This window comes from Canis aureus, chromosome X, assembly GCF_053574225.1.
Source record: "Canis aureus isolate CA01 chromosome X, VMU_Caureus_v.1.0, whole genome shotgun sequence".
Taxonomy (NCBI): Eukaryota; Metazoa; Chordata; class Mammalia; order Carnivora; family Canidae; genus Canis; species Canis aureus.
Window position 1 is genome coordinate 20,290,600 of NC_135649.1, and position 24,838 is coordinate 20,315,437.

At 43.9% G+C, this 24,838-nt stretch overlaps 1 protein-coding gene across 4 annotated transcripts in view; it reads left to right on the forward strand.

Annotated features, from left to right (window-relative positions):
- The window catches only part of HS6ST2 (heparan sulfate 6-O-sulfotransferase 2), a 293,173-nt gene extending 269,886 nt beyond the window's left edge, over window positions 1–23,287 (forward strand). For all 4 annotated transcript variants that reach the window (XM_077889419.1, XM_077889420.1, XM_077889421.1 and 1 more), the window contains one exon: window positions 20,165–23,287. In XM_077889419.1, coding sequence (XP_077745545.1) covers window positions 20,165–21,038 — 874 coding nt within the window. In that variant the 3' untranslated portion in view covers window positions 21,039–23,287. The remainder of the gene's footprint in view (window positions 1–20,164) is intronic.
- The last annotated feature ends 1,551 nt before the right edge of the window (window positions 23,288–24,838 follow it).

A 24,838-nucleotide genomic window follows, 5' to 3' on the forward strand; every position in this document is an offset into this window, starting at 1 on the left:
CTCTGGGGGAATCGTTAGGCGAGTGAAGTGTTCTTCCCATTCTTCCCAGGGTGTCTTTTGAGTTCCCTCCCCCCAGCATCTGCAATCTCCACAGGGTGCTCTTCCTCCCATGGAAAATTTCCCTGTGTATCCCATACCTGTAAGGACATTTACTTTCTAATAAAAGCATGTGCTAATAAAAATGAACTAGTGACTGTAAGAGGCTTAATATGTCAGGTACCTCAATGCACAGAGGATTTCCTGTAATGGTGGAGAGAGATTCGGGGACAGAAATCATGCTGTACGAGTCAGCCCCAACCCCTAAGGAGTGTACAGCCTAGTTCCAGACAAAAAAAAAAAATCACATGTATAAAAATTCAAGGAAGAGAGGCAAGTACTGACTCCATGTGCACTTGGAGCTCAGAGAAGGGAAAGAGCAATGTCATCTGGATGGAGCCCCATGCAATGTAAGAGCCTTTTGGTGGTGCCCAAGTACTCAAGGACAGCTGTAGGAAGAGATGAGACATCACCTCTCATATCCCTGACACCTCTGATGTCACCTCTTCCTTTTTATTCTATGGTGTCCTCTCTCTCTACTCTTTTCTCCACTCTCTTTTCATCCTTTCTTTCCTTAACTGACCCCCTGACTCCCCTTTCTTCCCTTCCATCTTTTCCACCTCTCCCACTTCTACATCCCTTCATTCTGTCTTTATGATGAGTCCTCTTTGCTCCACTATCTCTCAGTTTCCCTCAGGCAGTTGCCTGATCATCTTACATAAGGCCTAGAGGGGAGCAATGGGGCACAGGAACCCTGAATATGGGTACCCCTAAACCTAAAGCCTGGTGGAGGGCAAGTGGATCCTCAACACCCCTTTGAGAAGTCACTTTTCCTTTGGATTCCCCCACTGGAGGGTCCAAATGATCCTAGGTGGGCATGCCCTTTGCCAAACTATATCTTTGGAACCCATCTCTCCACCTCCCCCACCCTTGACCTTAGCCTTGCCCCTCTCACATCTATTCAACCACTATTAGGAAATGAATGAAGCTAAGCTGTTAGCTACAAGTAGCTTAAGGGGGCCAGGAGACAGAGGGGGAGAGTGCTTTGTAAATATGAAAAACAACTTTTGCCAAGAGCTTCAAGAGGATAAGAATGCCTTCCTACCACAGGCATGGGACACTTGAAGAATAATCCAGGCCACAGTCTGACAAGAGAGGGCTCCCCACTGCTCCATAAAAAAAAAAAACACAAAAAAAAATTTAAGCAAGGCATTATATGACACAGAGGTTAAGAGCATGAGCTCTGAAGTCACCCTGTTAGGAGGTTTGAATTCCAGCTCTACCTCTTACTAGCTGTGTGACTTGGGAGAGTTGTCCAACTTTTCTATGCCTCAGTGTCTTCATCTATCAAAAGAAGATAATACTGTCACTTGCCTTGTAAGTGGTAATAATAATTAAATGAAGTACTACAGGTTAATCACTTAGATTCATGCCTGCCACATAAAGTGCCCTTACTGTAACTGATTATGGGTGCTTGATCCATGAGTCAGACTTACCCTGTTTTGTGCAGAATGCTTTTGTCAACACCTAAAGAAACTGATCCAAGGTTGGGTAGGGAACCACTCTAAGCCATTCCCAATGTCGAGGGCAGTGGCACCTGTCCCTTTGCCCCCAGAACCACACAGTTTACATGTGTGCTTCTCATGGGTCTCAATGGATGAGTACCAAGTAAAAACTGCCCCTCAACCTAGCCAAACCTGACTCTGGATGGACAGCTCTCTCAATACGGTCATAAAGATCATCTGCACTCCTCAACTCAATTGATTTCAACATTTGATTTCAGAATGATAAGAGCAGTCAGTTTTTAACAGGTGGATAGCTCCAGAGACTTGGTCTTCCGAGGCCATTTAACACTGAAAAGTGCACCTAGAAAGAGACAAAGAGCATAAAATAATATAGAGAGCAAATTTAAAATGTAAGCAGATATAGAATACTGATTTCTCTATTGTAAGCCTTCAACTTGTAGCTCTACCTATCATATGCCTGTGCCTTTTGTGGCTGGCTAACAATTCCACAAAGGAGGTGGAATTTTTTATTTCATTTTTCTTGGTTCTATATCATATCTAACGTGGGACACAAAAACATAACTTCAACCTCCATCCCAAGGCCAGGTCAGAAGTGTTGGGCCATTGCTTTGTCTGAGAACCAGAGTGCTGGTTTGGTCACTGGCGGTATCCTTGTGAATGGCAGTTAGCTAACTGGCATAGTCATTGTAGTCCTGGAGTCCTGGGAGGGGTTCTCAGTGTTAACTAATGTTTCCTTAAAAGATCTCAAAATGTATGGGGGGCAACACATATTTTACCATAGTTATTCTGGCTCTGCAAGTGCAATGAAAATGTTAGCCTTGGCATATCAATCGTGTTTTACAGATGACTGTAATTTCCTGAATGTCAAAACTCCAAATTTTTCTACTAAGCAAACTTTTCAGTGGCAAAACAGATTGCTTCCATAATGTATCACTGTGGGCAGGAAAAATGAAATCTTTATGCACTGTATTATGAATCAATGAGGCATTGAGATTCTTGGAACGGTGAGTGGACTCTGGAAAATGAAAAACTGCCGCTATTCCATCTCTACAAACCACTGCTCAGAGAACGGAGGTTTCAGTGGCATTCAGTGTGCTGGCCACAGAAATATTGGGTTCGAGTTGAAATCAGTTACTGTCTTATCCTACATGTTGATGGGGTAGATGTCATTGTAAATATAGTAGGAGTCGGCATTTAACAAACCTCCCTAACATGATTCCTTTTGCTTCTGGGATAATGGCTTTGTGGGGTTATTGATAAAGGGAACCTGAGAGGGTTGCACATTTCAGTAAGAGAAAAAATTATATTAATAGCCACTGATTGTGGGATGCAGACCCAGGTGTCCTGCACGGTGCTAAGCACTCTCTCTATATGGGTCATCTCACTGAAAAATCACAACACTGTGAAGTGGCTGCTCACAGATGAGGAAACCAAGACTTAGAGAGCTTAAGTAATTTGTACAAGGTTACAGAAGCTGGGGCTGGCTTCCAGAACTCTCTAACTCCAGAGACGGAGCTCTTAACTACAGAGCATTTATCAAAGGCTGACTGTTTCTAGAGACCGGGCCAACGAGGCTGGTTCAGGGAGAGAGGAGAAGAGGTACAAAGAAGACGTGGTCCTGCCCTCTTTCTGAAGTGCCCACAGCCTCAGAGAGAAGAGAACATTTAGACACAGATCTCTTATGTCAGATGAACAAGGTCCCCTGAGACTCCAGATAACCCTTTTTTGGAGGTTCAGAGGAAGGCACAGCTGTGACATCAGGAGGAAGGAAGCCTTAAGAAGCCAGTCCTACAGCCATATTAGGAGAGAGGAGTAGTGAGGAACAGGTGATGTTGTGCCTGGTGGGGGCAGCATAAGCAAAGACATGAGGCCCAGGGAGGTGGCGTTTAGTGTATGGGTTGGGGAGTCAGTGTGCACAGGGGCAGTGCTAGGATGGAAGATATGACTGGACCAGCAACTGAGCCATAAATCATGGACATTATTCAACTAAAGCTCAGTCTGCTAATTTTCTCTGCAAAGCCTTGTGCTTTATCCTTTCTATTTTTGCTTCACATTTACTTTCAAACCAGAGACTCTTGACAGGTCCTCAGCCCCAGCAAAATTATAAGGCAGCCAAGTTTGCCTTTGCTGTCCTCAGTTTTTGTTCTCAGCTTCCTTTTCCTTCCTCAGAATTCAGTTCCTGTCTCTGTACACCCCCTTCCACCTCCCCAACGTGGGACCTGATTATTAAACCTCCCTCATCTAAATGACTGCTAAGTCTTAATGGCTTATGACCCTCTACCCCCTCTCCCCTGCTCTCTGCCACACACAGAGAGGGCAGATCCTTAAGTCAAAGGAGCAAACTTTACATTGTGGTTTCCTGGCAAACTGTGAGAGGGAGGGCTGTGCTCCTCAGCACTCCTAAAAATCTTGCCACCCCACACGGCTGGTCCTGATTGCACACCCTGCAAGACGTTGCAGAAAGCCCTGCACTGCTTCACACAAAATTCCTTTCGTTCTCAAATAAATGAGCAGAGTGGCACGGGATAACAAAACAAGTCTGAATGTCTAGACGTGAGTTTCAGACATATGTAACTCGATCACCTAGTAGCTGTGTGACCTTTCCTCTCTGCGCACTAGTATCTGCATCTATGAAATGGACTGGCACGTTGTCAGGCTCTAACGAGAGAGGGAGAAGATGTGCTTTGTTAAAAGAATCTCTACTATAGAGAACTTTTCAGAAGAAAACAAAGAGGGTGTTATGCCTTCAAAAAGGTTTGGAATAATAGCTCTTTAATCCTTGAAAATGAACTGAGAAATATAAATATTTTGCATTATTGGAGAACCTCAGAGGTGACTCACTGTCACCTGAACGGTGTTTTTTCACTGAAATGCAGCCACACCAGCCTCTCCGAAAGGACCTGCCCATATTTCAACTGTCAACACATTCTTCCCACCACACACAAGGTGAAGGGCAATGCGTTCTCCCACACCCATTTCTAGTAACACCATGACTCGTGAAATGCTAAATGGAAGGAGATGCGGTAGGGGAAAAACAGGATTGCAAAAATAGCTTTAGGGAGATCAGATCTTGTTTTAACTTAGTGTATTCATGACTGATTCATGATTCTGAAAAGGAAAAGAGGTTCCATCAAAACTGTCACCGAATGGCCTCATTTTAAATTCCCATGCTTTCTTTGAGCAGAAAGGATTAGGCATCCTGGTTGTGACTTTCCCTGGTGCCTAATGACCAGTCACGTACTCACTAGGATTTCAGGAAGGCCACCTGCCCCTTAGTGCTGGCCCAGCTGCTGCCAGGAAATTCTCCAAGTGAAGAGGACCCAGGGCCTTGCTCCTCTGGGGACGCCTCTCTAAAATGGAAATCCGGGTGGTGCCAAGTAGAAGACATTTTGATGAAAAGGAGTTTCTCTAAGTACTTTCTTTCTAGATCTAAGATTTTGAGCAGTCCAAGCAGAGTGTAGCAGGCAGAAGCTGGAGGAAGGGAGGAGATGCAGGATGGGGCGGGGTGGGGGGGCTTGGACGACAAAAGAAATAGTAACCGAGGGAGGGATTTGGGGCCTCACTGGGGAAGTGTTTGAGGGGAAAGGGGCTTCTTCACCCTCAGGTAGCTTCATGTGTGCACTAGTCTCTCCTGGCTGGGGAAGGCCAACACTGGGGCCTGTAGGAAAGGGCAAAAAGGAGAATCCTGGCCAATTCTAAGGCTTCACGGTAGACCTTCCAGTCTGTGTTCCCGTAAGGTGCTGGGCCCAGGGCCGAGAGAGAGGAGACATAGTTGCCAGGTAGTATTGACCTTCAAGGAATGTACAGCCTGGTTGGAAAGACAAAACATGAGAAACGGACTGTTCAGATATCTTTTGGGGGCTTAATGGGCAGCAGAGAATCATGAGGAAGACTGGATTGGGAGTTCAGAGACCCAGGTTCTGGTTGTAGACCCACTATCCACAACGTGCGTATCCTTGGGCAAGTCACTTCCTTTGTTTTAAGTTCAAGTTCCTCCTTTGTAAAATGGTAGTTCTATTTTTTGTCCTGTATACTTAAAGGGATTGTGTGAGGAACTAAAAATATAAGGACAGTGAGCCATTCGTCATGTCACATGAAACTTGCGATTGTTGTTAGCCAGCCCTCCCTCCCTCCCTCCTTTCTTCCTTCTCCCAGTGATACCAGTGCTTTTCTTTAAATGACCTTTCTGAAAAGTCACTGTGGGAAAGGGAATGCCATTTAGAGTAATCATCTGTGGCCTTAAGTCCAACTTACTGTGGGTCACTATCTCAGAGAATTAACCTCATTTCCAGGGAGAATAGCCAAGCCAGGAGGGAAAACCATGTAGGTGGCTCATGCTGCAGGTAAGTGAATCTGACTCCCCATTGACATGTCTTCAGAGTGAATGATTAACGGAAGAGTCTGAGGGTGGTGCCACCCTCAAGGATTTGCCTGAAATTGGAACATCCAAGTGAGACATCTTCGTCTGAGCATTGACTTTTTAGTCCTTTATGGCTTTCAGATCTTGTAGTGGAAAATCAGTGAGCGTCTACCAGCGGGGCTGCCTTTTCCTGAAGCTGATTCTTGTTTGTTGATCACCTTGATCATGACATTTTGAAAGCTGGGGAGGGAGTCAGAGACTTGGTTTTGGATCACAGCTCTGTCACAGACTGGCCAGGTGACCCTAGACAAGCCCATATTTATTTCTGGGCTTGGGTGTTTTCATTGGTAAAGCAATTGGACCAAGTAAGTTCTAAGTTACCTGCCAGCCCAGCTACTCTGAGCCAAATATGGGTCTGTTGCCTTCATTTATGCATGGCCTCCATCATTTCCCTTTACAAGGGCTTTGCCTTCCAGCAGGTGTGCTGGTTTACACACACAGGATATGGCCCTCAGACTGTGCTTGGAGGCAACTCCAAGTGAACTGCTCCCCACTGTGACCTAAAGATGGTTCTTTTCCTTCTCAGAAAAATCAGCCCCATTTTGCACAAGATGGCACTTGTGAAGTGCCATTTAAAAAAAAAAAGGGAGCTTCTGCTCTGTCAGAAACTGTGGGATGTTGATGCTTTCACCAGCCAAACTGGAACCATGACTTAGATTTGACAACATACATAGCTGTCTGGTTTCACATACTATGTTTTCCCACTCTGTCACATTGTGGATAGGTACAAAAATGTTTTTCTCTAGGACTCAGGACATTCTGGTGTGATACTCACTTGCAACCTGTAGGAGTTGGGAAGAGGAGGGGGAGGACACTTGACCCCCTGGCTCCTGACCATGACATCACTGATTCCAGGGTAGGTTCTTTTTTTTGCTCAAAAGGAGAAATACAGCTATCCAAAGTCTCTTATTGACGCCATAAAAACAAACAAACAAACAAACAAACAAAAAAAACGACCCATAACACACAGAACTTATAGAACTCTTGTAAGCTGTTAGCACCAACCTAACCTCCAAAATAATTCCTTCTGCTCAGGCAGGATCTTCACATCTTCGCCGCCCCTTCCTGTATTCATTCCAATGTGACATCAGATTCTTTTTCAGTTAGAGGGATTAGTGGTGGGGGGGGAGAAATTAGTGAGTTATTTTTCCATTCCCAATGTTATCATGATAAAGAAACAGGCTGTACCTGGTACTGTCTATAACGCTTATTCGCACACATATATAGCATGGACGTGTTATCCAATAATTGTGCCTTTTGCAGCCTGAATACCTGAAGAAAAACCTCTCCTGGGGGAAAAAGGCATGACCCTACCAGGCCGTGAAATTCTGAATGGCTCCAATTCTTTCCAGTTGAAATGGTTAACGAGATCTGCTTTTCCCCCCAAAAGCCAGGCTTTGCACTTCATCTCTCTCAGCGCCTTAAAACAATATTAGAGCTCATTAAAATCAACCCAGGGTTTAAGAAGGGCAGCTTTCATTTAGGGGGAAACTTTCCCTCTGCGCTGTTCTGGAAAATAGCACAATGCTGAGAGCAGACATTTATCTTGACTCATTTGCCTCTAATGATTTCTCCAAAGCACACTTGAGGTGCCTGCCTCCCAGACAGCACATGTATAGCAGACCCAGGTGAGTGAGTGCAACTGGTTATGGTCTGCTCAAAATTACCTTAAATGATATTTATTGACTGTCTACTATGTGAAAAAGCCCTGTTACTTGATTCCTTGTCTTCGTGGAGGTCCCTAAAGAAATGATTCCATGTGTCTCCAGATTTCTCACAATCTGGGGATGGCAAGGGAGCTGGCTATCTGGTTTCCTCATCTGCAGAATGGGAATTTGGGGCCAGAATGGTCACCAGCTGGACCCCCAGCCTTGCCCCCCATGTCTCACGTGGCCATTTCTGTCCCTATGGCTCAGTAACAGTCCTACGGAACCCACAAAATCAGCACCTCCCTTCACATCCTGGCATATTCTGCTACTTCCTGCTTTAAACATTTGTTCTGGCCCAGACAGTTGTGCCCTTGCTCTATGGTTTTGAAGGCTGAGCTCAGTGCCTATGTAAAGCTCTACAGCCCAGTGAGAGCACACAAGCCTTGTTAGTAAGGTTACAGAAACCAAATAGGGCATCGACCAGGACAGTGAGCAAGAGTTTGGGCCCAGGAGTCATACAGATCAGATAGATGGTCACTAAGTAGCTCTGTGATTTTAAGAAGGTTCAATTAACATCTTAGCTGAATACTCTTACCGGTATACTAACAGCAACAACAATAATAATATTAACATCTGCAGAGTGTTATGTTCCAAGCATGGTTCTAACAACTTTAGATATGTACATATATGTGTGTGTGTATCATTTTTTAAAAAATTTTATTTATTTATGATAGTCATCACAGAGAGAGAGAGAGGCAGAGACATAGGCAGAGGGAGAAGCAGGCTCCATGCAGGGAGCCTGATGTGGGATTCGATCCTGGGTCTCCAGGATCACGCCCTGGGCCAAAGGCAGGTGCTAAACCGCTGCGCCACCCAGGGATCCCGTGTGTATCATTTTTTATTGGAGTTTGATTTGCCAACATATAGTATAACCCCCAGTGCTCATCCCATCAAGTGCCCCCCTCAGTGCCTGTCACCCGGTCCCCCTGTGCCCCCGCCCACCTCCCCTTCCACTACCCCTTATTCGTTTCCCAGATTTAGGAGGCTTTCATGTTCTGCCACCCTCACTGATATTTCCCACTCATTTTCTCTCCTTTCCCCTTTAATCCCTTTCACTATTTTTAATATTCCCCATATGAATGAAACCATATAATGAGGGTCCTTCTCCAATTGACTTACTTCACCCAGCATAATACCCTCTGGTTCCATCCACATTGAAGCAAATTATGGGTCTTTGCCATTTCTAATGGCTGAGTAATATTCCATTGTATATATAGACCACATCTTCTTTATCCATTCATCTTTCTATGGACACCGAGGCTCCTTCCACAGTTCCGCTATTGTGGACATTGTTGCTATAAACATTGGGGTGCAGGTGTCTCAGTGTTTCACTGCATCTTGTGTGTATCATTTTTATCTTGAGCCCCTATGGTTTTCCCCCAGGCTATACATGAGGAAAACAGAAGCACAGAGAGGTTGTTTGCCCAAGCCCACACAGCTAGTAACTGCCAGAGCTAGAAATCGAACCCAGGCAATCTGGCTGTAGGTAGTGTAGCACTGTCCAACAGAAATACAACGGAAGGCCCATTTATCATTTTAAATCTTCCAGTAGCGGGTTGCTTGGGTGGCTCAGCGGTTGAGCACCTGCCTTTGACCCCGGGAGTGATTCTGGAGTCCCAGGATCGAGTCCCACATCGGGCTCCCTGCGTGGAGTCTGCTTCTCTCTCTGCCTGTGTCTCTGCATCTCTCATGAATAAATAAATAAAATCTTCCAGTAGCCACATTAAAAGTGAAAAGATGCAGTGAAATTAAATTTATTAATATATTTTATTTAACCCAATGTATCAAAAATATCTCAATCCATACAAATCCTAATTAATTAATGATATATTTTCTCTTCCCCCTCAGTCTTGGAAATCTAAGTCTGCTTGAAAACACTAAAGGCACTACTCCTTTTGGATTAGCCACATTTCAACAGTCACATGTGGCCAGTGGCTGTGTTGATGGCCCAGCTCTAGAACAGACCCTCTTCATCATCACATACACTGGGCTTAAAATGAAGGAAGGCACTGGCACCTATGTAGTGGGATTCTGTGAGAAATCATCTAGCATAGTGCCTGGCATGTGCAGGCACCCAATGAATCAGAACACTTATTAGTATCCCCCCTGCCATGCTGTTTATGTAAGAATGCCTCCAACCTTCCATACCACACACCTGCTTAAATCCTTTCTATCCCTTAGGGCTTGGTCAGCTTTCTCTTCCTCTTGCACAAAGTCTTCCTTGATGACTTTAGCACACGATAAACTCTCTCTTCTCTGATTCATTGTGCACTTAGACTCTACATGACACAATTAATGCTTCACTGTGTTCTACCTTTAGTCCCCCGCCCCGGACTGTGCCTCTGTCTCCCTAACTAAAGCTTAAGCTCTTTGAGAGCAGATGCCCATGTACTTCTTCCTCGCTATTATGCCCACAACTTTAATTATGGCAACTTCTTAGATCAACCAGAGATGGTACACTGATTGTGGGTTGAGTAAATACATGTCTTCCAATGCAAAGCCAAGCTTCTCACCTCCAGGGCTAAAAGTACACCGCGTCCCCAACTTGTGCATGCCTGTTCCTGAATTGAATGTCATGAAGATACTATTTTTATGACTTCCTGACTGAAACCTTGAACTTGCAGTGTTTTATAGTGGATGTACTTTCCAGTAAAAGGCAGGACAGGAACAAGAGTCTCAGGATAAGAGATACTAACGATGCTCATCTGAAGAGCAAGACAGTAACCATGCTGGTCTCAGTGGTGATGCATTTAGACATTCCTCCAGCCTCTTCCTGTCCTCTGGGGGCTGAGGCTTGCCACTGCTCACCTCTGGCCACCCTTCTAAAGGAAAAAAGAGGACCAATCCCTCTCGCTGGCTGCCCCGGATGGCAACACTTACTAGATGGCAGTTGATAGAGGGATACCACATAGAAACACTGAGGGAGCTAGGAAGCACCAGGTGAAAAGGGAAGGCACGATGCCCGAGCTTGTTAATCGGTGGCAGAACTGGTCTTCCTGTGACAGGAGCAGAGTATATCCCTTCATGTGGCCCTACTACTTTATCTACACACTGAAGGAGTTTTTCCCTGAAACTTCTTTACACCTCAGAAACACACTGAGTATTAATGAACCGAGACACACAGAATAATTTTAGAATGCAAAAAAATTCAGGGGGCAGTGTAAGCCACAGAACTTTTCATGCCACCAAGCAACTGAGTGGACCCTGGGTGAAGGCGGGTGACTATGGATCATAAAGCCTGGAATTTCACATCTTGTTAAAGAACTCTGTTTTCTCACTGTTTGCAGAAGTCCTTAGATTTATGTACTTGGGAGCCGACTGGGCTTTGGGAAGGGGGAAAGCTAGATTTCTTTAAAAGAAGAAGAAGAAGAAGAAGAAGAAGAAGAAGAAGAAGAAGAAGAAGAAGAAGAAGAAGAAGAAGAAGAAGAAGGAGAAGTAGATATCACCAGGACTTATTGGGTGAAGAATTTAATGTTGGGTTTGAATTTACAAGCATTAGAAATCGTTTTTTCCTTTCTAACAAAGAAGTAAACATCATTTTGCTATTTTGTGAAAGAAAGAGGAAAAGAATGGCTTAGAAAAATATCCTTCTGCTTAACAAAAGTCCATCTGGGCTGTTGAGTGTGCCCTTAGAACACACACACACACACACACACACACACACACACACACACACAGCTGCAGGCCTGGCCCTAGCCTGGGGCCACAGGACAGAAGGTTCTGCTCCGCTAGCCAGGCCCACTCTCCTCACTGGACTTACCCTTATGGAAGGCAGGAAAACTGGGGACCGAGGGAAAGCTACAGAGCAGAAAAAAAAGGATTTATTTTTTAAAAAAAGAAACACAAGGGAAGATACATTTAAAAAAAAAAAAGCCTTCAGTTAGCCAAAGGAAAAAGCTCAATTAATTAAGGTATTAATTAAGGCATTACTTTATGTACATAGAACTGCTCCTTTGGGTGAGGTGTGAAGACTAGCAGGAAATTCAATGCAAGGGGAATTGAATGGCTTGTTTGGTGGTTGAGATCTTCAGTCTCTTCTGAGTTGGTTTTATGTCCAGTCCAGCAGGTGCCTTTCCTGTAATATTTCTGCCCTGCCAAGGACTGTGGTCAATCCATCCAAAGACGCAAAGTCCTGCTTGTCTTCTACATCAATGGGCTCTCATGGATTGGTCTTGCTCCCTACTTCTCATGGATTGCCCAGAACAGCCTGGCATTGTCATGAGCCCACAGCATCAATTTGAAGGGTAAAGGGAGACGTTCAGCATCCAGATCACTTAGGTTTCTCTAATGCTAGGAGGACAATCAGAGAAAATGACAGGTGCCATGCTTTAATAAGTCACTTGACACAAATATGACAGCTCCCTCTTCTCACCAGCTAATGCATGACTGCTAAGCCACAAGGGAGTCTTGAGAAACTTACCAGACACAACACAATTAAATGAGCATCCACTCAGTTCAAAGTAGTCTCCTCTTGAAATCCCACATTTCCTTATGAGGCTGCTACCACTACTGATCACAGTGTTTATGGATCTTCTCTTTGGGGACTGCCAGCATATGAGTCACCCAAGAAAAGCAGTTAAAATGGCAATTCCAGGGCTTGAAGGATTCATTCCCATCCGAGGCTTATTTGCCTTTGATTCAATTAACTCTACTTTTATTTAGTCTGTGCTCACATATTAATGTTGTTTGATTTGAATGCCATCCTCCTTGCTTTGACAGACCCATTTACGTCCAATGGGATGGTCTGTGCAGTTAGTTTAGGCATCATTAACCAAGGAAGGAGACCAGACCTTCAGCATTAATGACTCACTGTCATATATAACTCCCACTGTTAGCAGAGTTGACTTAGGACCACCAACCATGGTTCATATTTTTCCACCACTCATCATTACTCCAAGAACAAGATGTACAAAGGCTGAACTTTTAAAAAGTACAAAATTAAGCTACAAGTATAATAAAATGTTCATTCCTATTGATTCGGGCTAAGAATTTGTTTCCTTTCTTAAATTAACTTTTTATTGATCACTTGCACAGTTTTGTTGGCCTTCTTCCATAAAAGAAATGGCTTTGGGGATCTCTGGGTGGCGCAGCAGTTTGGCGCCTGCCTTTGGCCCAGGGCGCGATCCTGGAGACCCGGGATCGAATCCCACATCGGGCTCCCAGTGCATGGAGCCTGCTTCTCCCTCTGCCTGTGTCTCTGCCTCTCTCTCTCTCTCTCTCTATCATAAATAAATTAAAAAATTAAAAAAAAGAAATGGCTTTGATATTTATTTTTGCTTTTAGTAGTGCAGGAAAAACCTTATTCATGAACTGGTGGCCTAAAAGAGAAGTAAATATTTACAGCATGATCCTTATAACTTTGCTCAGGCAAAGTTCCCTGGCTTTTCCTGGACAGAAATGGACATCCTTAGGCTTGTCTGTGGAGTGCAGCAAGGAGCTCCGCTTGTTTTGGGGGGCTCACGTGACTGGCCAGCACTCTGGACAACCCCTAGGATCCCTGACTTTCAATCTCTGAAGCCACATGCCCAGGACAGTGGCTCTTGGACTCAAGCATACCTGTGCCACAGAATTTTCTGGAAGGCTTCTTAAGATACAGATTGCCGGCTCCCAGCACCTGAGTTTCTCTTCAGTAAGTGGCCCCAAGAATGTACATTTCTATTAAGTGCCTAAGTGGTACTGCTGCTGCTGGTTCTGGAGCCAACGTGTTAATTTGTTCACAAAAGTGGTAGTCCTGGATTTGGGCCCCAGAAGGAGGATGGGAAGAGCACAGGTTCTGGAGAGAAATGTGTTCAGTCTCCGCTCCCCTGCTTAACTTGCCATGTGACACTGGGGCAAATCATCTCTCTCTTAGCTTCTTCATCCTCAAAATGAGAACAATAATAAAATCAGATCCATGGTCTAGATGGGAGTTAATGTGTAAGCACCAAGCCCAAGTGGCCTCAGCTCCTGGCTTTGCAGTTGGTAAAAGGAAGTGCCCTCTCTTTTGGCAGCAAATGTCTCCTCTTCATGTGGGTTATTTCAGGCCTGGTTTATTGTGCCATCGGAGGAAACTAACAGACACAAAGCAGGGTCTACTAAAAATATCAGCCTTCAGCCTAGGAATACTCCTTGCAGTTAGATGGATTCCCAAGGGCTGTTAGCAATTTGTGTCTTATGAGCAAATCTGTGTTTCTCTCAGCACCTTGATTTCCCCACCTCTAAAGAGAAGCATTTGACCAATATGATTTGCCATTACAAGGATTTCTTCTTGCTCTGACAAGCCTAGGATTCTGTGACTTAGAACTCAGGTCTTTACTGCAAGATAACCTGCTAAAAATGAAAAAATGGTACTCGTTTTTATCCATTCACTTAGGTCTAATATCCTTAAACTTTCCAGCCTTCTTTCACATGGGGCTACTGCACAGAAAGTCAGGGACAACTGCTAAATATAACTAGATCTCCTTAAAATGTTCCATCACAGGGATAAAGTGGTATATCTGTTATTTAATACTGACACCTAGTGGCTTTTCCTTATCAAAGAAAAAGATGCCTTTCCCATTAGCTCTGCGGCTCCTGCTGCAGACATTCATTTAACAGTCCTTTGTTAAACACTAATTGTATGTCAAAAATTGTGCCAGGCCCAGAGAAGCTTTCACTGATCAATGATACATGGTCCCTGCCCTCCCAGACCTCAGAGTCCAACGTGGGAAGCAGACAAATCACTAGACAGTCATGGCACATAGCACTGAATGCTACAGTTGGCGGATTCCAGCACAACTAGAACAGAGAAATACCAGGGCTGTTCACTCTGCCCAGGAAGGTCGAGGAAGGTTTCACGGAGGAAGCAATCTTAGAGTGGAGCTTTGAAGGCATTTGTGTAGAGAGAGCTTGATAGAGATCAGGCTGGAGGAAAGAAAGGCGATTGGTAGGTCCTACAAGGCTGAATGTAACATGTAAAAGAGCTTGGACTTCATGTTCTAGTTGATAGGCATTAAGAGGTCTTAACTAGGGAATGACAGGTCAGATGTGTGCCATATGGGGGGTGGGGCTAGACATGAGCAGAGGCTGGGAGAGGTGGGCCAGGACAGGGCTGCAGTGACCCAGTAGAGAAATGCGGCCTGGCCCCAGGCAGTGGTACAAAGGATGAATCTGAGTTAGAATCAGGAGATAGCTCCTAGGAGTTAGAATCAGCTGGTCATGGGGAAGGTTCACATGGTGGTGGTGAGTAAGATCGAGGAGCCTGGGGTGGCTTCTGGGTTTCATGCTTGGACAACTCTTTGTTGGTTGCTATTGTTGTTTCTACAATTGCTTAGCAATGAGAGTAAAAAGTTGGCCTGGACTCAACCTTTCATGTTGTTCTGCCTGTAAGGCACCAGGGGCATACACACTGAACAATGGTCATTAAATTCACCTAGGTAACTGATGGGGAGTCATGACTCCAATTTAAAGATGTGACACGTGTTCATCTTAATTAAGTGACACGTTTTGTCGTGAGCTATTTCTGTCCCATTACCACTAACTGAAACAAGCTGAGTGTGATTTTCCTGGGGCCGAGCCATCTTAAATGGCTCACTCATTTAAAATTAAATCAGACTGTTCAGCAGCACCCTTCAGGGTAATGTCCATCTAAAGGGAGATTTCCGGCAGCTCTCACCTGCATCTTATTCTGTTTTGATCAATGCCCAAGTACAGGCATTGCCAAACAGAATAAGGAGATGTGGTGAAGATATTGGGGGATGTAATCAGAATCCAGATGTGTTTTGACAGCTTAGACTTACTCTAACAAGGAGAAATTAAACAGGGCCACAAGTAAACTACATCCAGGTCCAAGATTAAGTAGATTGAGTTTCAAAATGGCATACGTGTAAAAGAATGAAAGAGTTTAGCTGACTGTGCATCAGTGGTATGGCATGTCTGCCAAAAAGGCCGGTGTGATATGAGGCCCCATTAAGCGAAATGTTGTCGAGAATGAGGGAGGTGATAGACTGGCCCTTCTTGTCACTTGTCAGACCGCGCCTGGTAGGCACATTTCAGTAAAGTGGGATGGGATATATTCAGGGGAAACAAGAGGACAGTGAGGGAACTTAAAGAAGTGTCCAGAATAGTTGAAAACCATATTTAGCCTTAAGAAGAGAAACTTTGGGGTACTTAAATTCAGTCTTCAAAAGAGCTGGAGCCACAAGTGTGGAAATCAAATTCAATCTGTAAGTAGGCTGTCATGGTTTGAAACTATCACTTTTTGCTGGCAATGCCACAACTTTATCTTAAAGCCAATTCACCCTGTGAGTGCTGTATCTGTCCATTCAACTCTCTTTTTGGATGTTCCAGGGCACCTGAGACCTTCCACCAGAAACCCGGAGGTATCCTTAACCTTCTTCCTCCCTCTCTCCTACGTTCATTTGGACACTAAGTTCTGTTAACTCTACCTCCTGAAAATTTCTCTAGTCTGCCCTCCTTCTTTTGTCCTGTTTTCTGTAGTAACCTAGGCTAATTTCCCTAATTCCATCTCCACACACCATGCCGAGTGAGCTTTCTAAAACACCAATTTCATCATGTCCTTCCCCTGCTTAAGCCCCTTTAGAGGCCTCCCTGTCATCTACAGAAGTCCAAATCCTTTCTTGGGGGGTCCGAGGCCTTCCATAGACAGGCCTGTGGCTAGCCTTCCATCCTCATCCCCTGCCACTCCTCCTTCATTCCCAGTAAAAGGTTTTCAATGCACTTCTTACACACACACACACACACATACACACAACAGGCTAGTTTGTGCCCTGTGACTGTGTTCATGCTCTTTCTTTCTTTCTTTTAGAGACAGCACAAGCACAGGGAACAGCAGGGAGAGGGAGAAGCAGGCTCCCTGCTAAGCAGGGAGCTCGATGCAGGGCTTGATCCCAGAACCCAGGAATCATGACCTGAGCAGAAGGCAGACACTTAACTAACTGAGCCACCCAGGCACCCCCATGCTCATCTTTCTGCCTCATACCTCCATTCCTCTTTTCTCTTCTAAATTCTTGTTTTTCAAAATAAACCTGCAGAAACTCTTGCCTATATTATGAGGCTAGGCTAGGAAGCCTATCAAGGTGTTTTCATCACACTTTGTGCTTGCTCCAGCCATTAATAACATGTTATATTGAAATGCCATGTCTTGGCACTGCCAGCATCCCCACAGCCTGCCTCAGTGGCAGGCCCACATGGGGTGCTTGCACTGAACTGACCACAGGAAGGGGTGCCACCCATGTCTCTGCCTCCCTACTCCCACTCCCATCGGGGTTGGGCTGTCACATCCTCAGGTGTCCTGTGTGGGGAGACTGCTGCTCTGACATTTCCCTAACAACTCTCTACTCAGAATAATGAGCCTCCTGGATCCTTTGCCCAACAAAATCTCTCAGATGTTATTCTCACCTGCATCCCACCTCCAACACACGCTGGTATTCGGGAGGCTGCTGGATACTCCCGGAGACCAACCTTTAAGCAGATCTGCCTTTTCACCCTTGTGATTGTTCTTTTAAGCAGCAGCAAGTGTGTCCAGTTGAGGCAGTCTGAGAGGCCAGGCCTGTTTTCCCAGGAAGAAGTGGGCTGTGGGAAATGACTGCATCTCCAGAGCTATTGTCATTGGAGCAGAGGACAGCCACTATCACTGGAGCAGGGGGCGTGTGTGCGTGTCTGCGTGCATGTGGACTCCTCTAATTTCTCCGTAGCCATGAGAATTCCTGCAGCATAGAGACAGAGGCTTCCCACGCTGGACCACCATCAATCTCATATGGACACAAGGAGACCTTCAGGTGGAAGGAATCACACATCCATAACATGAGAGACTCCAGACGTCTGTCTCTGCCTCTCTGGGGTGCCCCCTCTCTCTTTCTATGTGAGGATGGTGCTTATAAAACATTGCTGGTGGGAATCCTTGGGTGGCTTAGCGGTTTGGCGTCTGCTTTTGGCCCAGGGCGTGATCCTGGAGTCCCGGGATCAAGTCCCACATCAGGCTCTCTGCATGGAGCCTGCTTCTCCCTCTGCCTGTGTCTTTGCTCTCTATCTCTCATGAATAAATGAAATCTTAAAAAAAGAGAAAATGACATTAAAAAAACATTGCTGGGGACATTAACCCTGCTGGTTGGGATCTATCTGTTCCAAAAGACAAGGGAGTGTTTTTAGGAAGGAGAGCCTCAGACTTGCACAGGGGTGCACTTTAGGATTTACCAGAAGATGTCACTGTAGGCTTGAACCAGTATGAAAAGTCAGGGTATGAGGACCATCAACTAAGCATGAAGGTGACTTTATTATGAGGGTTTAAAATACCTAACAGCCCCAATTATAATGCATGCCTGGTAAAGCTGGTTGAAAGATTAATCCAAATGTGCCACTGGACTTCATAAATTTCTTTTTTTTCCAAATAACCAAACTAATTGCCACTAAACTATCGCCTCTGGCCTAGCATAAAGACTCGATAAATATGTATTAAATGATGGAGTGAATGAATACCTTAACAAGGGGCTGAAGGAGGAAGCACATGGGAATAGTAGTTACCTTTGTTGGTAAAGGCTACGGGGCTATGGAAGCTGCTGGCCCCATTAAGCAGTGGGTCTTCAAAGACATGGATTTTCATGGCAGTAGCAAGTTCAGTCCTAGGAAAAGCAGTGAGGTGGGTGCTCTATCCTCTCTATCCTCACTCCCAGAGGCTCCTCCTATGCTCAATGGTTGTTTATTCCAGAAAAATAGATAAAGTAATAAAAAAAACTTTCTATGATATTTTCAAGGCACTTAGATTATCCAGGGTTTTTGTATGATGAGGCATGGCCTCCCTGGTCCCCAGCTCCCTCCATCCTCTTCCCCAGAAGTTCTAGGAGAATAGTACAGAGCCCCTTTCCTGAAAAACATAGTTTAAGCAGAAATACAAACAAGGAATCACAATTCAATATCAAAAGTGTTTTCCCAAAGGCTAGGTGTGGACGTGTGATGGCACCACAGAGGAAGAGGTGGGGGCTGGCAGCAAGGGGTGGAGTAAATTTTCTCAGAGGAAATATAGTACTTGGACTACAACTTAAAAGATGTTTAGAATTTTCTAATCAACGAAGGAAGGTCATGCCCAGCAGAAGAAATACCATGCACAGAATAGAGGCATACAGGATAAACCCCAGGATGCCTGACTTGCTAAAGCCCGAGACTTGGGAGAACCGTTTTCACAGAGGACATCAGCCAACAGACCCAGCTCCCTTTGGCAGGTGTACAAAACCACCACTATCTCAGATGGGAATGAATAGGTTTCACAATAGAAGCTGCCAGCCATTCTCCAGGTTTTCTATAAGAAACTAAATGCTAATAGTCCGTGTTCGTTGTTCTTTTCCTCCTGCAATATGCCATTTCTTGACCTCAGCCTTCATCCACTGAATCTCAGTGGTGGAAAAAAAATCATTTCTTAATTAAAAGCACAACCCCAGGATCATTTCTTCCCTTGAGTATGTCTGATCACGTCTTAGGCTTTGACATTTCTGGGGTGTGGTGCGTGCATGTGCACACGCTGTGTGTGTGTTTGTACCCGCTGTGCATGCATGTATGTATGGTTTCAGTGTTCATTAGTCCACTATTTGAATAAAGAACTTTTTCAGTTCACAGCTTGAAAGTGAAGATAGCCATATGGCAGAGCCTTCACACTTGCTGACACCCAGGTATCCTTTCAGTAGGTAAAAGAGGCGTTTTGGAGCTGATAGAGTTAACTTTGCTCTGCTGGAAATATGACCATGTGAACAAAGGCTGAAACCGAGGTGGTAGCTTGCATATGTGCCATTGGCAGCTACCGTGTCTATTTCAGTCAGTGACTAACCACAATGTTTATTTCTGGAGGCCCTGGGCTGCTGTGCCTATCTCTGCATGCCACTTCCATAACCAATGAGCCATGATGTTATGACAACAGCCAGAATCAAAGCATCATATCGACACTCTTCTGAAGAGGTTTTGTTTCTTAATAAAGTATCCTGATTAGGCTGGATACTGGGAATATGCTTTCGTCTATTTAGTAAGAAAGATTAGAATTTGAGCTCACTTATCAACTCCATTATCACTTCAGTAAAATCCCTTGCTTCCAGTGATGTCCATTTAGTGATTAAAATGGAGGCTTAAGGGTGGGGCACATGAAATAAAATGCTTGCCTGCTTAGCAAATGAGGTTGTCAGGAGGATTTTTGTCATCGATTGGAGAAAGAGAAACAGAGGGAGTGGTAAGGGAGTGAAGATGACAAGGATGATGTTCTGGGCCTAAACTTGTCCTATTTGCAGTAGCTGCAGTACCAGCAAATTGGGTGAAAGAATTAGCTACCTGGACAGGCTAGTGGGACTCGGACAGCAGTCTACAACACAGTTCACCAGACAAATGCCACCAGATCACCATCATTCCCGTTTTGCCTTCCTTACTGACCAATGAACATCACATACGCCATGTACCTCACTGACTCCACTTATGTCACCCAACGGCTCTGACTATTGGTCTTTGCGCTTTGTCCATAGGAACTTCCACTACATCACCATCCTCCGAGACCCAGTGTCCCGGTACTTGAGTGAGTGGAGGCATGTCCAGAGAGGGGCAACATGGAAAGCATCCCTGCATGTCTGTGATGGAAGGCCCCCAACCTCCGAGGAGCTTCCCAGCTGCTACACTGGTGATGACTGGTCTGGCTGCCCCCTCAAAGAGTTCATGGACTGTCCCTATAATCTAGCCAACAACCGCCAGGTGCGCATGCTCTCTGACCTGACCCTGGTAGGCTGCTACAACCTCTCTGTCATGCCTGAAAAGCAAAGAAACAAGGTCCTCCTGGAAAGTGCCAAATCGAATCTGAAGCACATGGCGTTCTTCGGCCTCACTGAGTTTCAGCGGAAGACCCAATATCTGTTTGAGAAAACCTTCAACATGAACTTTATTTCACCATTTACCCAATACAATACCACTAGGGCCTCTAGTGTAGAAATCAATGAGGAAATCCAAAAGCGGATTGAGGGACTGAATTTTTTGGATATGGAGTTGTATAGCTATGCAAAAGACCTCTTTTTGCAAAGGTATCAGTTTATGAGGCAGAAGGAGCATCAGGAAGCTAGGCAGAAGCGTCAGGAGCAACGCAAATTTCTGAAGGGGAGGTTCCTTCAGACCCATTTCCAGAGTCAGGGCCAGGGCCAGAGCCAGAATCCGAGTCAGAATCAGAGTCAGAACCCAAATCTGAATGTCAATCAGAATGTGACTCAGAATCTGATTCAGAATCTGACTCAGAATTTGAGCCACAAGGAGAACCGTGAAAGCCAGAAGCAGAACCCAGGCCAAGAGCAGAGTGATGGCAACACCAGCAATGGCACCAATGACTACATAGGCAGCGTAGAGAAATGGCGTTAAGTGGCTCCCAGTGGCCTTTACATACTTGTCCCAAAGCGCCAGTAGAGATATGGCAAATCTTAAAACATGAGAGTTTCCAAATACATCCTGCTTCCTTAAGTTTGGAAGTTGAAAAAAAAAGTTAAGATGTTGCCTTTACAGTTGCCTTTCAATTAAATGTTATACTGTGCGTGGGTAAAACAACTTTCAGTATGTAATAAAATTGTCTCTTTTTGGTTTGTTGGAGTATTTATAAAATCCAAAAGCCAAACCAGACTTGCCAGAAATTGCTGTTTTGGTATTTTAAAAAATGCTTAAATTAGCTATAGAGACAAAATGAAAACATAAAATGTGGCCACCCAACTTATGGCTAAGAAATGGACTCCAAATTATTCATGATACACTGTTAAAACTTGATCTTGGAAGCAAACATTTGTTCCCAGGGGTAAGCATGAATATACACATTAAAAAAACAAAAATTAACCACAAATCATTTATTTTCTTTTTATTTTAACCAGGCATCTATTTAAATGGAATAAGAACTGATGGTAAATCTTATCAAACTATAGAAACGAAGATTTTTCTCTCCTAAACATGGGCAGTTTTACGTTAAAAAAATGGCTTTTCAAGTAGAACAGGATTCATATCTTGTTATTTAAGAGATGTCTAGAATTTTCAACTTTTTCTACCTTCTACTGTTTAAAGGTTTTGAACAGGGTGTATTTCATGGTAAACAAAAACACTTTTCTCCCAAATGGAATACCGGCGTAAAGATCTAATTTTCAGACACTTTTTGGGCACTGTAATTTCAACAATTCTGGAATCTTTTTGGCGCTGCTTCTCATTCATTTTAAGGCTTCTCCGAGTTGTGCTCATTCCAAAATAACCCATTTATAGAATCTTTCTTCATCATCTAAATGGTGTGTTGCTGAGTTTCTTGTGATATATAATCCTGGATTAAAGTCAGGACTTTCTTTCTATAGAATTGTCTTATCAATGTTTGTGTAGTGAGCTCTTTATCAAGAAACTCTTGAGCAGAATAACATGTCTAAAAATATTGCTGAAGTTATTCTTGGTCAGATAGAATTGAACTTGAATGTGAATGAATTGTTACTGACTTTTTGTACATTTTTATTGTACCGTTTCCAGTTGGGCTGGCTACTTCTAGATGATTTGTTCTTTTTTGTGTTGACAGATTGTAGACAATTATGAGATGAAAAAAATGGTAGAATGAGTATTATGATAGCCAGTTATTCAGTAACATCAAAAGCTGTACCTCAATTACTTTGAGTCAACCGTCTACTGGGTTTTGTTTTAAGAAAGAACAAAAAGAGTGTTCTGCAGTGAGGTTAAGTCTCGGGAGCATATGCACTGAGGAGAGTGATTTTATATTAAGTCTCTGAACAAATACTTGTAGGGTATCAGTATCAATCGAGCAGGGCCAGAAGAATCATGTCACCCACTGTTCTAGCAAGCATCATGATTCTGGGCATTTTCCATTTTGTGGATTTTGCTATACTTTGTAGGGACTTACACTAACCCCCTGGCTGTCGATCTAACAAGACAACTAGAAGTAGCATTGATGTTTTCAGGAGCGACAGGCTTAGAAGTGTGACAATAAAGTCACATCTTGTACAATTTGCTGCTTATCTGCATGATCTAGTTTCATCTGTAATACTATGGCCACAAGCTGGACAAGAAGCTGAGTATTTGGATTTAAAGATGAATTATCTTGACTCTGAGCTTGTATCACTATATCTGAAGTTTGTTTTGTCTGACAGTATTGCAGTACTTGGGAATTCTGAGAACTGAAGAACTGAAAGGAATTTTTTAAAAAACTCAAACACACCTTGAAGTCAATGTGTTTTACAGTGAAACTATTTTGTGTATATTGTGTTTTTAAAATAAAGATCCTGTAGATCACTGTGGTATTTCAGTTTTGTTTAGTTTTAATTGACAACGTTTGCTCTTAAAACTGATAGGTACTCTTGGAAAGCAAGATAAAGCCCGAGCCAGTGGAAAAGCCTGTTACAGAAAAAAAACCTTTTGTGTTATTGCTGTGGTGTGCATGGCTTGCAGAGATTAAGTGCATTTTCTCAGTCTATACTGATCATTGTATATAGGGGATGTTATAAATATACATTTTTGTCATCATCATATAAATCCCATGATTTCAACTGTAAACATCTGTCCAATGGTGTAGCTTTACAAACCATTCACTGATTTTGTGTAATTTAACAATAGATATGAAATAAAGTTTAAATTACAGACTCTGAGTAATTTCATGATTTCAAGTTTTGCAGCCACTAGACATCATGACAACACAGACAGAATTCCCTTTTCTCCAGGAGTTTCCTTTTTAAAACTCTTGGCCACCATGTATGGAAATAAGATGACTCATTCTAATCTACCACAATAAAATGACCTTAGCTTTGGGGGCTTCCTCCTGAGGGTCTACACTGTTTTCTTTTTTGAGTAAGACAAAGTTGTCAAGGAAAGACAAGAATTGATATGTCTTTTAGTCAGCATGGACTTCTATAGCAAAATACCATAAACTGGCTTATCAACAACAAAACGTTATTTCCCACAGCTTTGGAGGCTGAAAGTCTGAGATCCGGGTGCCAGCACAGTCAGGTTCTGGTGAGGGCCCTCTTTCTTTTTTTTTAAGATTTTATTTATTTATTTATTCATGAGAGAGAGAGAGAGAGAGAGAGGCAGAGACACAGGCAGAGGGAGAAGCAGGCCCCATGCAGGGAGCCTGACATGGGACTCGATCCCGGGACTCCGGGACTCCAGGATCGCTCCCTGGGCCAAAGGCAGGCACCAAACCGCTGAGCCACCCAGAGATCCCCAAGGGCCCTCTTTCTAGTTGATGGCTGACTTCTTGCTGTGTCTTCACATGGCAAAAAGTAGCTAGGTAGTTCTCCAGCTTCTTTAAGGGCACTGATCCCATTCACGAGGGCTCCACTCTCCTGACCCAGTTACCTCCCAAAGGCCCCAACCTCCACATACCATCACATTGGGATTAAGGTTTCAACATATGGATTTGGGGGGACCCATTCAGTCCAGTACTCTGTACACATGAAATGTGTATGTTTTCATTTAAAAGTTATTAAAGTAGATATTTTTGTGTCTGAAAGCCTGTAGGAAGGGAAAATGGGGCTCTTTATTTCTTATCTATGCCCTCGGTCCACAGGATAGACATTAAAGGTAAGCGTTTAACCATTGGCTTTTAAAGTTAGGAACATAACATGATCTAATGATCAAAGTACATAGTTTTTCAAATAAACTTAGAGTTAAGACTATGGATGGGGATGACTCACCCTTTCTCTTTTCCAAAGAGAATTTAGATATTGGTTGCATGGATTAGATGGGAAGTAAGCTATAAATCTGGAAGGTTTAATTATTACTCAGTCTGGAAACTATTGATACTTAGAAGATTTTGCCCATTGACTGTTTATTGAGCAGGTTTGGGTGACCAATGGTCCTGAATGTAGAAGTTCCTTGAGAGGAATTGTGAACAGGAATGTAGAGGCCAGGCACTTGAAATAGGAAATAAATTATTTTTCCCTTTTCGCTTGAGGAGGGTACTCTTGGAGAGCACGGCACTCTTACTGAGGTGGGGGAGATGGAGAAGCCTTGCGCTATGCTCAGGGAGCAAGATTAGGATTGGCTTCTTAGGAAATAGACTATTGAGGTTGCCCAGCAAGGAGCAGTAATGAAGAAAAAAGTACTAGTTGGCCCAGTTCTTAAGGATTTAGGATTCTCAATAGGCATTACAACCAAATAAGAATGGAGCTTTCTTTGGGGGGTGGGGCAAG